The following is a 13842-nucleotide window of genomic DNA, read 5'->3' as shown; positions in this document are numbered from 1 at the left end:
AAACAAAAGCTACATAAGTTGTATCAATATGTAAATCAATTATTAATAAATTTGAAATAGCTGGAAAATCTTTGATATCTATTTCAGTTTTTGAAGAAAAAGTTATTAACTTTAGTGATGGTCATGGCAAAATAGATTGATTTTCCCCTTTCAGTTCCGTAGAAAGCATTAATATTCCCCTTTTAAAGAATGGTAGAGGGAGAACAAGAGAGCTAATTTAGGTGTCATTATACAGTGTAATACCATAAACACATGGTTCCTTAATTAAATTAAATCCTCAATTATATGTACATTTTATTATATGGTAAATGTATCCCGTACTTCAACCAGTACAAATTTTATATGCTAGATGGCCTGGCACTGAACTTATTTTCTATGTTTACGATTAATCTGCTGCTATCTTATAGAAAGATTGTAGTAGGAATAACATATATATATATATATATATATATATATATATATATATATATATATATATTAAATGCTATGGATACAAACTTTTATAATCTCAAGAATGTTTTATATGACAAGAGAGAACATTCAAAGCATTTGAATAGAAATTTAATCAATGTTTTCAGTTAGTGGGAGGCTTAAGATTCATAAATCACATACAAATTAAAACACACAAACAAACAAAAAACTTTGAACAAATAGTCAGCTCTTGGGATCAAAAGAAAGAAGACTAAACATTACCAGGTCTCTAGTTTTCCCCTTCAAAATCATATACTTCCTTAGAACACCTTCCCTCCGAAACCCAACCTTCTCTAGCACCCTTTGGGAGCCCACATTTTCTGCATCAACTATAGCTTCAAGCCTTTCCAAGTGTGGTTATTCAGCAAATATAGTATTAGCCACCTGCTTAATTGCTTTAGTTGCAATCCCTCTGCCTCAGTACTTGGAGCCCAAAACATAGCCAAGTACACCTCTACACTTATTATTGTCTGAATTTTTGGTCACTAAAATGGCACCAATGGGCTGACCATTAAGGCAAATTGCCTTGAACCATGGGCGAGGAATAACTATGGTATTGATAAAGTTGATTGCATCTTCTTTGTTAGTGTAAGGGTCCCATGTGCAAAAGCAATGAAGATGAAGTTACCACTAAAAGGTGGAGTTGAACATGAGTTAGTTAGAAAATTCTTATTTCAATTAGCAAACAGAGCTTCCAATACTGATAAATGCTTTGGCAAGTATTCAGACATAGCAAACCGTAACACATGGAACATCAAAATAATAAATGTTCAGTTAAGGGAAAACAATTCTTAAGAGACACCATTCCTCTTATTAGCAAATAACTTTCTTTCTTTTTTTTTAACAAAAATAAAGCATTCATAGATCCAAGATGGTATTTAACATCAAGAAAACTTCAAATTAAAAAACTTCCCAAACTGAAATATAAGAATTGCTACATCCCATAACAAAGCCAACAAAAAATAAATTCCAATCGACATTGAGATCAGATATTTGATACAATTTGTTTAAATTTAAATACATACACAGAAGAGATCTGCTACAATATTTGGCATTGTAATAAATACATAGAAAATTGTTTCAACTGCAACAATATTGCCTTATTTTGCATAGACTACACAAACTAATCTAAGTTGCATCACAACACTCAAGAGGCAGCAGGCGGAAATAAAATTTAAGAAGGGAATAAAAAACATCAAGCAATCAAACAAAAAGACTAGAGCAGCAAGTATTTAGAGATACCTGAACTAAAGCAGCCAGCTTCTGTCAGTATTTATATACTGAGAGGAAAGGAGTAAGGAAGACAGAGAGGTTGCCGTTAGAAGGTGGGAAAGGGGAAGGAACATGTGAGAAACAAAAGGGGCATGAGGATTTTGCTGTTAGAAGGTGGGATGGGGAAGGAACACATGAGAAACAAAAGGGAAAGAAATCAAGAGGTTGTAACCGTGGGTTTCTTAGGGTTTTCAGTTTAGAATGCTTGGGTTTGGGCTATATGTTAGAATTAAATTTAGAAGAAGTGGGTTGGTGGAATTAAATTTAAAAGAAGTGCGCTTTATGGTGGAGAGAGGTTGGAAATAATTTTAGTTTTATTAGTATTTTAAAATTGAGAAAAACTATTTTAAAATTGTAGGATAAATTCAGGAAAAAGGATGGGAATGACATGGCTGTTGACGTGGCTCAATGTGAGCGTAACAATATTAAATGCTACGCTTCAATTTTTAGAAATATATATATGACATGGCTGCTGACGTGGCTCAATATGAATGTAACAACATTAAATGCTACGCTTCAACTTTTAGTAATATATAGATATAGATAATATTGATTTATTGTTCTATGTTATATTCAATCTCTGACATTTTTACTTTGTTCTAATACAGGCATTATAAATCATTGCTTTGGCTCATCCAAGTTAAAGGCATTGAAAGAAAAATTAACATGAGTACCTTAGCATTTGGCACGTTGCCATGAATCTGGAATATTCAAATAGGTGTCATAGACATTAGAGTTGGATGTTTTCAATTCTAGCTGTAAGTGTTCTTGCTTTCTATAGTTAGATGACTACAAGAAGACTTATAAGTGGCTTATATAAATAAAAAGGTTCCAAACTGAAGTGAAAAATAATTGGGTGGGAAATTTATGCTAAGAACAAGTTAAAAGTCTTAAGTTGTTCAAAATCTAGCCTTTGACAAGATAAACAGCATACATAGACATAGTTGTGTGGTGGAATTACAGATATGATAATAATGGTAGTAACTTAAGAAATCCTCTTTTAAAATCTGTTAGGACATATGTGAATCATGATAAAAACATATGTCATTTAGAATTGGCTAATCCTATGACATAATGCACTTTACTTGTAATTGGGTAGATCTAGAATATGTTTAATATTTAATACTTCAAGGAACAAGAGTTCAAGTCCAAGTACTGACGCAATGCAAATCTGTCCAAAAAACAAGTGAAGAAGTGCTGGATTTTAAAGCTCGACAACTAGCTCAACAGATAGCATCTATCGAGGTTTAAAAGGGATCTTCAGCCCGATGCTCGGTAACTACTCGATAGATAACCTATCTATCGTGATTTATGAAAATCAGTTTTTCAGATCTAATTTCACGCATATCCATGTGTATATGTTTAGACTTTCTTTTCTCATAACCCTAAACATATATAAAGATTATTTTAAGAACTATCAAAGATTGCGCAAGTGTGAGGCAAAGGTTTTAAGCAAGCATATTATGACTAGAGACATATGCCCTAGTTCATTTTTCTCTTGAAGAAGCTACTGCGTTTGTATGCCATAGGGTTTTGTAACCAATGAGCTTCGTGATCTTCATCGTGTTGATGAACTGAATAACTTTACAGCCAACACTTTCTCAAGTTGGTGAGTAAGCCGCGTATTGGGATCCGCGCATCAATTGGTTAATCACGTATTGGGAGCCGTGCATTGAAAAGAAGAGATTGTCACTACAGAACAAGTCCAATTGTGTATTGGGGTAAGGGTTCAAATGTAGGTTGGTATAAGGTACTGCAATTCCTTTACTTGTAACCGCTTGTTGTGATAATAGTAGATTCTCGAGAGTGATGACCTTAAAATCACCCGGTTGGGTTTTTGCCTTGGAAGTTTTCCCCATTCGTAAACAAATCACTGTTTCAACTTTATTTTTTGTTGCATTTAACTTAGTTGGTGATTTGTTTGTGCTACCACACGTATTGCAAGTTAATTGAATTAATTAATTAACTTGGCTAATTAATTGGTTAATTTATTACAAATGGTCAATACATTCTTGGCCTATAAAGTGGTATGAGAGCAGGCATACTTTGATTAGGATCAATTGTACATAAATTGTACATATCAAGAAGCCAACTCTACCTCAAAATGAGAAGTTTGTCTTTGTGAATTTCTATGGGGTTCAAATTAGAGATAATATTTTTTATTCTTAGATAACATATCTACTTGTTATAATTAGTACATGGCTAAAATAAAATTTACTGCAAAAATTTCACAAAATAATATAAATGATTCCATCAATAAATGTGATTGTGCAGCTAGGTTTGTTAATTTTTAATTACCAAAATATCACTCATCTTATCAGAACACCATTTTTTTTTTGTCCATCCCTTCAAAAGAATCAATAAAAATAAGTGCTTATGTTGCTGGGTTTATTAATTGTCAAGCTCACATTAATCTTCATCCATGGCTTCTTTGGGATGTTGTTGGTTTAATTTCATCATCTATTAATTTTCTGACTTGTACATGCCAATTAGATTTTAGATTAATGTCATGATACCCATTGACAAAACATCAAACAGGCCAAGACCCTTTTACAAATCTTTTCTTGGAAAGTCATAGATAATAGGTCATATATAATGGAGTTGTGACAAACTATAATGGAATTAGCTTCAAAGCCTCAAGATTTATAAGTTACTTAGGTCAAAAAGTAAATTCTCAATACCATAATCTATTTATTATGAAGACAACCTTACACAAATACATCTAAATGCTAACATTTCTATATAAACAAAATTATAACTTAAAGAAATAAATAAAGACATATCAAGAATATATAATACAACTTAGCTGTGAGAATTATCAATTACCAAAATATTAGTCATTTTGATCACAAATTCACATAGAAACAATTATATAAATAAATTTACAGGCTTAAACTTATAGAATAATAACATATTCCTAGTAATTTTATTTATAATAAGAATTTTTCAACCAACCCAAACATTATCCACTTAAAGACCTTTTTTTGTCTTCTAATAGCAAATCTAAGTCATGGATGTTAATGGGGATAGAACAATATACTACCACTTTAAAAAGGTGTAGACACAGATACTTACCCCAAGATAATAAACTTTTGATGGAATCATTGATTTGAGAACTACTTTTAAGAACCCCTTCAGCAGAAAGAAGAGTTCTGACATTTTGTCTTAGGAGGAGAAATTGACCCAAAGCTATAATCTCTTTGAGTTTCTCTTTTGTAGGCATTTTAGGGTGGATAATTCCTCTACCTGTTGTCATCCACTACACAAAAAAATATATGAAACAAAGAGGAATAAGTTTCATGTAATAAAGCTCTGACATAATTTTTCTAATTCCTATTGATCAACAGCAAGTCAGCAATTGATATGTCTTACCTGGACATCACTGGGTCCAATTGTACACTTATGGCCTACACAATCTTGATGAGTAATGCCTCCCCAAAATCCAAAAAACCCAACTTCAGTTTCTTTACAATTAAACCCAATAATAATCAAGTAATTGAATTTCTTTGAGACAAAGTGTACTTGTAACATGTGCATGACAGTCTCAAAACCTGTAAAAAAAAATCACATTAGAATATACTGAATTAATATACACAATGAGTCGCGATTAATGAATGTACATAACATCAAAAACAACAATGAATGCAGAAACTCTATGTGGATGATTTGGAAATCCACTGGGAGGAGTCATTACAATCCATACCAATCAAAGAAAATTCAAACTTTAAAAAAGATAAGATTGGAATTTTTCATACATGAAAATTCGTCCAACATCAAAAAAGGATCCAAATTCTTCAAGCCAATTTTGAAAATTTAATACCCAGAAGATAGAAAGTCAAGAACAAAATAACCATGAATAAAAATTGACACCAACCAATTAATAAAACAAATAAAACAGCTATATAAAGATTCTTGAATCCCAAACACACTAAATAAAACCCCAAAATTATTCATTATTTGATTCCTACAATTTCTCAATAACCAAACGAAAATCATTATTATTATGAAAAAAAATTTAAAAACCAAAGCAATGACACGAAAAGAGAGAGATGGACATCAAGGAATTTAGGATTTTGAACATAATGTTGTAAGTTGTAACAATGTACATAAAAGAGAAATCACGAAAATGAAGATAACCCCATCCTACCCAATTAGCTAACATTACATCAACCCTATTTAGATTGGCTGGAATGAAATTGAATTTCCACTAATGCAATCCTGGCAACAGAGCATAAAATATTAAAATAGGAGCAACTAAAAGTCCATAGCTTTAAAATTTGGAGTTAGAAAGAGCATAAAATATTAAAATAGCGGCAACTAAAAGTCCATAGCTTAAAATTTTGGAGTTAGAAGATTGCATAGCAAAGATCACCTGCTGAACATCTGTTTTGAAAATAACAGAAAAATGCCAACATTAAGACCAAATTAGGACACAACTAACAGTTCTAATATTTTTAGAAGAACCTGCAATTATTTGCACAAAGCTACCCTTTATATATATTCTGAAACTAACAACGTCAGTATTTTGCAAAATGAACTGCCCAATATGCTTTAAACTATATAATAGTTGGTGTATTCCATCTACTCATGCCCAGCACAGTGATAAATTAGTTTCGTAATCTAGTTGTGAACATCCTAAAAAAAAATTCAAGTAGAAAGAAAAGGCAACATAACAATCATCCACACCAGAGCACTACACAAAGAAATCAGAGTCAAACATAGTCGTTGAAATCACAGAGGATAAGATTCACCCCAAATACTAAAAAAAAACAGACCCATATATGACCCACAACACAAAAGAGATAGTAATAAAATTTAAATAGAAAAAAAAACAGCAATCTAAAGAAACAATATTATTAATCTAATCCCCAAATTGAATTATTATGTAGAACAGTCAGAAGAATAGAGGTCAAGAGCAATTGGGATTTAGAGATACCTAAACTGAATAGAGATGAAGGTGGGAAGAGAGAGAGGCTGACGTTAGAAAGCCAAAGTCTGAAGATTTGGAGCTGTCTTTGGAAGAGAGAGAGCCTGGCATTAGCAAGCTGAAGCACTATTTTTTCTGGAACCATGCGAGTGGGGAGAGAAAGGGTCTACATTAAAAATTAAAGACCATTTTTTTAAAACCGCAAAACTGGGGAGAGACAAAGGGTTTTGCGTGAGAAAATAAATGTGGGGAAGGGGGAGGTATCTGAAACGTGGGAAAGGGAGAACATAAATAGTAAGTTTGAAACTGTGAATATAAAGGGTTTAAGAAAGGGTTTAGGTTGAAAAGGCTTTGGGTTTGGGCTTTATTGTGGAATTAACTGCATAAGAAGTAGGCTTTATGTGAATATAGGGCTGGGATTTATTTTATATTTATTAGGATTTTATAATTGATAAAAATTATTTTAAAATTTTTGAACAAATAAAAAAAAAATAAATAAAAATGACATGGCTGCTGACGTGGTTCAACGTGAGCATAGCAACATTAAATTCTACGCTTCAATTTTTAGTAATATATAAATAATAATAATAATAAAATTATGCATGCGTTTATGGTGGGTATATATACGTGCATGAGTTGGATCGATAATACAAAGAGTATCCCGCCCTTACGGCCCCTACTACACGACATATATATTGGTGGAGCAAACAAAATATTGAGTTTTCATTCAGATTCCAACAGTTCTTCCACAATAAGCATGCCGACATAAAATATCAAGCCATGTGCTGTTTGAGAATGATGACAGCTGAAAGTAATCACAAAGCTGTCATTGAGAGTCACGCTGAAGCTAGACAAAATGCAAATGATAATGAAAGGAGGGGTTCACCAGTTGGAAATGACAATCAATCTGCCCCTAGTGTGAAATCTGAGAATGACTTCTGACGACATTTTTCACTAAAGAAATCAAGAAGCTCATAATTCATGATGAAAATGTGTCTTATATATGATGTTTGCAATCACTATCTAGCTTCAGTAGTACCAGCTTAGTAAAACATTAACCACTGATTAAAGAACTTCATGGACTTTTCTAGCTATCAGTAATAAGTTTGGCCATGTTACTTTCACGCCATCTCTTTCATACACATTATAAATAGGAATTGACACCTATAAAACATATGGATAATAGGCTTGGAATTTGTCAACAATCTGATCCCCGTAACTATTTTCTGAAGTTTATTTATCTGCACCAGAATGTTTAACTCGTCTTTTATTTTCCCTTGGCTACCAAACCAATTCGACCTCCTTGCATTCTCCCAATGCATGTCGGTTCATGTTACTATTGAGTTGGACTTTTTTTTTTTTGATAAGTAAGAAATTATTATTAAGACAAAATGGGGGACCGGCTCATCAACTTCCTTACAAAAGAGGGATGGAAGAGAGGAGTTAGGGTCCCCAATTTGAAGAAAAAGAAGCCCAACGAGCTAGAATATGGTCTAGTTCATTATAAGAACGATAACAAAAAGAAAATTTTACAACTGAGAAGCTAGGGATTAAGCTGCATGCCAATATCAGAGATGATTGACAAAATTTCCCAAGGGGGATCAGCTGATGAGCAAGTAATAGAATCAATGACAACCTTTGCATCACCCTCAAAAATCACAAACTTACAACCCAGGTTTAAGCTAGTGGAAATGGCCAAAGGGCAGCTTTGGCTTTGCCCCTGGAAGGGGATTGAAGAGGTTCTTTGGCAGTACAAACTGAAATAATTTTACCACTCTTTACGGGACTCACAAACCTCCTTTTTCAGCAACTTTTTCGTTAAAAATTAGTCTCACGGCACTATTTACACATTTAAAAATTATTTTACTACAGTGTTTTCAGCAAAATAAGTCGTATCCAAATGGACACTTAATTTATCTTGAAATTGGTTCATAATACATTTTATATACAAAATATACAAAAGAATAATAATAAGTTAGACCTAATCGTATCAACAAGGGCAATTACTCAAGATTGTCATGGGTAGAGTTTAGGTAATATTCGAAGTTATATGTATAAAAATTGTAGGCTAATAAAGCCTTGTACAGTCGAGCTAGAATTTTTTTTTTTTTTTTAATGACTAATTCATATCTCGCTCAGCCACTTTGAACATGGTGTGACTGTGATGGGCAACTATTTGACTGTGTAGTGACTGTGGTCTGATTGACTTGTTGCTGATAGACTGCAGCCATCTTATTGTAGAGGTCTATATTCATTGACTGCAGTCAAAAAAATTTCTTCAATTAATTAATAAAGAAAGTAATAAATAAAAGCACAAATAAAGAATCTCAATTGCAAACACAATAGATAATGACATAGACTTGGTTATGTTAAAGGGTGTATTCATAGCTAGGAAAGATTCACTTCTTATTCTCAAAATGTCTGGTTATATCCTGGGAATGTTTCATGAAACATAAGCCTTTGTGCAAACTACATTTGGTGAGAAACTTTGGGTGAAATGCTTCTTCAAAGGATCGCATTAATCATGATCTCCAATCCAAAATTTTAGGGCTCCTACAGTGGCATTGCCCAGTTCTTACATTTCCAACGGCTTGTTGAAAGCATTTAAATTTAAATCTTTCTTTGCATTAATTGCTTATAAAACTATTATTAGTGTATTGGGAAATCTTGTTACACACTCATTATTAATTGCACAATCTATACATCCTCACTTTTAAATTGTGTCAAGTGAATGTGTATAAAGTGTGCAATAACGAATGTGTGATAATCATTATCCTAATGTATTCAACTTACTTGTGCTAGTAATGGAACTGCGGCATTGGTTCCGGAATTAGGCTTCGGCTGAGCTGAAGCATCAGTTGGAATCATGGAGGTCAGCACAAATGGAGGTGAAACTAGTGTAGGAGCTGAAGCAGAAACTGAAGCTGGATTGATAAGTGAAGCAAGAGTTTGAGGTGCACTGTGTGACATGGTACTCATGTCAAGCATACCCATACCCATCCCTAGCCCAACGCCCATGCCCATGCCCATACGTGCTAGTAGAGACATTTGAAGATGTTGCTGCATGCCTAAAGGCATCATCATCTGGGGCATACTTCTCATACTCATCAGTTGATGAACTTGTGCTTGAAGTTGTTTTAAGTACTCAATCACTTCATCAAGCATTGAAGCTATATCTGTCTGCATTTTTGAAAGCCAAAAAAATTTACAAAGTTTAGAAATAGCATAAATATACATTCTTGACCTTCTAATATCCAAAGTTTAGAAAAGAAAACCTTTAAAATACAATTAATGATTTTTTTTTATAAAATTGCATATTTTTTATCCTTGACCTTTGGCAATTGCTTATTATCTTGATACTTTAAAAGGTTTCACTTTAATCCCTATATATACTTTCAAATTTATTTTAAAAGGAACTTATCATCATCTAATGGATTAAAAAGGCAGATATAACAAACAGAATTCATGCCACTCCATCACAATGATCTTGATTTCATGAATTTCTTTTGCAATATCAACATTTTTTCCATCCATGATGTGATACTGGGGATTTTTTTTGAAACATTTTAAAGTATAAGCATGATTTTAAAACAAATGTCAAAGGCTGGGATCGAATAAAGAAATTTAACCTCTTTCTTTTTTGTTTCCGACACAGATGTAGCCTAGAGGATGGTTTTCTGACCTTATTTGCATTTGGCACCATCCTCTGCAGGGTTTTCATCTTCTGATTGATCCTATCTCTTCTTCTCTACACCAAGAATACCAATGATAATGCTATTATTAGTTATAGTTTCATCATAATATACTTGAATTTCAAACATGTATTTTTCTAATCAAGTAAAATTCAATGAAAAATATTCATAGTAAATGTTACTGAAAACACAATTATAATGGTCAAAAGCTTATTGTTATCACTACTAATTCTAGGATGGAGAGCTTAAATTGTTACCCTTTCAGACTGATTATGGATAGCAGCTGCTCTAGTTTTTCTTGTTGAGTGGGAGCGGCCCATTTCATTATTGGTCTCATGCTCTTCATCTCTGTTTCCCTATTAAAAGTAAACCCAAAATTATTAATGTGCAAACTGAAACACATGCATAGTTCATCATGATACATGACATAAGAAAAAGGCATGTTACACAACAAAAGTAAATTAGCATACAGAACCCCCAAAAGCACCATTTTTTTTCCCTAACAAATTAAAGCTTCACAATAAGACTTTCTTTTAATTTGCAATACAAAAAATGTGAAAGTCTGAACAACTGTGTATTAAATTATATGTAATAAAGGTGTGTTGTACAAATAACCTACAATTATGGGCTTAAACCCGTTAGGCTTATATTCTAACAAGAAAAAACTTGAACTTCTAATTATGTGAAATTTGATATTGGAGTCTTTTTATTTAAGATGACTTCCTCTCTCCCTTCATTTCTTTTGAGTCCTTAATATCATCTCATATATATGCTACCTGAAGTTTAGCTAGGAAGAAGATAATTTGATAATTATATCTTTTAAGATTTAAGGAAAAGCTGGTCTCAAATTGTCAAGAAATGTTCAATGTACCTTTGAAAAACTTATATTCTAAGGGCATGCCATCTGTTGAAAATATATTCATGATTTATTAGTGAATTTTTTGTTCTAAAACTCCAATGTTTCACATAAATTAACCATTACAGTACTGCTTAATGAATTTGTACCAATCCATCGAGACAAGACGAGTCCACTTCAGTGGTTCTGGTCTTCAAGCTCCGTGGAGAGTCAAATGAAGCCCATGTCATTATGGTTGTATCATTGTCCCTACAAAACGTTGCACTTGCACCATGATCAGCACTATCTTCATTCAAACTACCACAAATTTTTCTTCCATGACATTGCTCTGATTCCGAACGTGTCCTCTTCCTCATCAGCGTCGTCGGTGCCACCTGTACCTGACCGGTACTCTCAGTCTCAGCCCATGTCCCATCAGTGGAAACAGCATCAATAGGGACTACATTGGCTGCCGGGGCATGGTCATGTTGGAGTACATTTGAGATTTGCTTGTGGCATGTAGCTTGGTGGACTATTGATTCTAGCGTATCACCAGCCCTTCCCCATGTGGGCTTTGTTGGTGTTGTGGGAATGAGCCCACGAAGCCCATGCATGGATAGCTGACCATTTTCCCATGTTAGCTCTGCAACTTCATAGTCAGACCTGAATTTCAAGCACACATGGGAATTTTAAAACTTTTTTTAGATGAAAACTATACCAAAAGTATAAGATACTTGATTAATTTGCTTAAATATTGTTAATAATAATTGGAAATTTTCTGTAGCAAAATATTAATTCATAGTCCAATATTTTAAATAAGAAAGTGTATATATAGTTTAATGTGAATTATTAAAGATGGATTATCCAAAGAAATAAGCAAATCTTATATATTCTTCCCTAATAAAAGGCTAAAACATGTTTTGGAATTTTTGAAATCCATCATCAATTCCAAATGATTTAGTATGAAAGGCCTTCTGATTTTAAACCATGACGAATATTCGAGACCCCATTTTCTCAGCTCTTCCAATTAGTACAGTTACTCCTATAAAGAGTGGTACAAGTTGGGCTACTTTCTGTTTTTATCAATTTAATCGTATGGTTACTCTCCAAGGCCCAAAACATAAAATACTGAATGTTTGCTTTAAAAATTGTAGTAATAATCCGATTGAAAGAGTTAGGTAAAAAGTAACCAATGATTGATGGCTTGATTGTTTTCTTAGCAAAATTATTATAGATCATAAAAAATAAAAATAAAAAGGGATAATGGCCAATGTGGTCTATCTCAAATAGTACCTCCTCTCTTATAAGTTTTAGGTCTAACTTACCAATTAGAGAAGGAATAAACACACGCATATAATATGAAATGTTTGGACCAAAGTGAAACTTAAAAAGTGGAAGTAAGATGTATATATGGACAACCCTACCAAAAAAATAATGTATGAACAATGAAGGTAATGAAAAAAAACACACACAAGAAGATGGAAAATTAAATAATAATTATTTGAAGATATAATCAAAATTTGACAATGGTTTCCCACAAGGTAAAAAAATGAAAAAGAGAATTAGTGGAGAAGAGAGAAAACAAGATGTTGCTTTCCAAGCTGAAAACATGCATGGGCTTATATTCACCAGACAATTATAGAACCTACTTCAACCAAACGAGAATGAAGAAAACCAAACTAGAGAAAAAGTAATGTGGCTATTAAGATGCACTTCAAGTTTCTTTTTTTGAAACAGAAACTCGGTAGAATGGTACAGAGAACCATAAGGAGAATATATATATAAACAACAAACTAGCTAGAGGATCTCTCTCAAATGAAGCTATAATAACTCCATAAGCACAACAAAGAAAGAAAATATAGTAACACAAGAAAGGTGGTGCATACATATTGGGGACAAGAGGAGAAGTACTACTGGGGTGGTTCTGCTGCTGGTTGTGCACGTGAGAAGATCTGTTTCCCTCTTCTCCTTCGACTTGTTCTTGTCTTTGGTGCTTTAGGTTCCAGTTTGGTACTATATACTGACTCATTTTATGACTCTTCTCGGTTCTCTCTCTCAATGAACAAGAGCTTCGGTTTGAATTCACCCTTTTAGAATTTGCTTATTGGGTCCCTTTTTAATTGATATGGAGATCTTACACAAAACATGTGGTGCTTAAAAAAAGTATCTATGGCAATTGGATATGCTTTGACTCCTATCTCAACTATGTCCAGGCATTTATATGCCAGGGTCATTTATGCCATAAGATTATGATATATATATATATATATATATATATGTGTGTGTGTGTGAGAGAGAGAGAGACATATTTCATGGGTAAACCCAATCATATTGCCCATTATTTGTCTAGCTAAATGAGGCATCTATGATCTAACCCTAAATTTTCTAGTTTACTTAAGGGTCTTAAGGCTCATCTCTTTCCAAAAGAAAAAATATATATATTTAATAAGATATATTTTTCCCATGTATTGGTTTCACGTTTGTAGATTCCACATACTGTGAGAAGATAATCTCATGATATCGTCTTATGAGATATCCTTTGGTCTCATTTGTACGTGACTATAGTTCACTTGTCCTATGCTCAAGCCTTACTCGAATAAACTTACTTAAGCATCGATATAACCATTTAACGGATACCGGCATTT

The 13842-nt window shown here is 33.1% G+C and overlaps 2 protein-coding genes across 2 annotated transcripts; both read right to left on the bottom strand.

Annotated features, from left to right (window-relative positions):
* Positions 1–594: 594 nt before the first annotated feature.
* On the bottom strand, positions 595–6975 carry LOC142630253 (uncharacterized). The gene is made up of 4 exons (XM_075804232.1): positions 6680–6975; positions 5116–5294; positions 4819–5002; positions 595–1101 (listed from the first exon to the last, which is right to left on the bottom strand). Exons 1-4 carry the CDS (start codon positions 6813–6815, stop codon positions 1055–1057), a joined length of 546 nt encoding a protein of 181 aa, XP_075660347.1. The 5' UTR covers positions 6816–6975; the 3' UTR covers positions 595–1054.
* Positions 6976–8658: 1683 nt separating this feature from the next.
* LOC142631927 (transcription factor PIF7) lies at positions 8659–13363 on the bottom strand. Its single transcript, XM_075806291.1, has 6 exons — positions 13084–13363; positions 11368–11860; positions 10620–10718; positions 10353–10418; positions 9464–9850; positions 8659–8928 (listed from the first exon to the last, which is right to left on the bottom strand). The coding sequence occupies exons 1-6, from the start codon at positions 13224–13226 to the stop codon at positions 8806–8808; spliced, it is 1311 nt and encodes a 436-aa protein (XP_075662406.1). The 5' UTR covers positions 13227–13363; the 3' UTR covers positions 8659–8805.
* Positions 13364–13842: the final 479 nt, after the last annotated feature.

The sequence above is a fragment of the Castanea sativa genome, chromosome 4, assembly GCF_040712315.1.
Source record: "Castanea sativa cultivar Marrone di Chiusa Pesio chromosome 4, ASM4071231v1".
NCBI lineage: Eukaryota > Viridiplantae > Streptophyta > Magnoliopsida > Fagales > Fagaceae > Castanea > Castanea sativa.
The sequence above is the reverse complement of the archived record's forward strand: the minus strand, read 5'-3'. Positions and strand labels throughout refer to the sequence as shown.

Excerpts from the sequence above, each read along its gene's own strand:
- LOC142630253 (XM_075804232.1), bottom strand. The coding sequence starts at position 6,815 with ATGGTTCCAGAAAAAATAGTGCTTCAGCTTGCTAATGCCAGGCTCTCT. Across the intron at positions 5,295-6,679 it reads TTCATCTCTATTCAGTTTAG|GTTTTGAGACTGTCATGCAC; the intron begins GTATCTCTAAAT and ends TTTTTTTTACAG. Across the intron at positions 5,003-5,115 it reads TTGGACCCAGTGATGTCCAG|TGGATGACAACAGGTAGAGG; the intron begins GTAAGACATATC and ends TTTTTTGTGTAG.
- LOC142631927 (XM_075806291.1), bottom strand. The coding sequence starts at position 13,226 with ATGAGTCAGTATATAGTACCAAACTGGAACCTAAAGCACCAAAGACAA. Across the intron at positions 11,861-13,083 it reads TCTCCTCTTGTCCCCAATAT|GTCTGACTATGAAGTTGCAG; the intron begins GTATGCACCACC and ends CTTGAAATTCAG. Across the intron at positions 8,929-9,463 it reads CAGTTCCATTACTAGCACAA|TCAATGAATATAGACCTCTA; the intron begins GTAAGTTGAATA and ends TTTTGACTGCAG.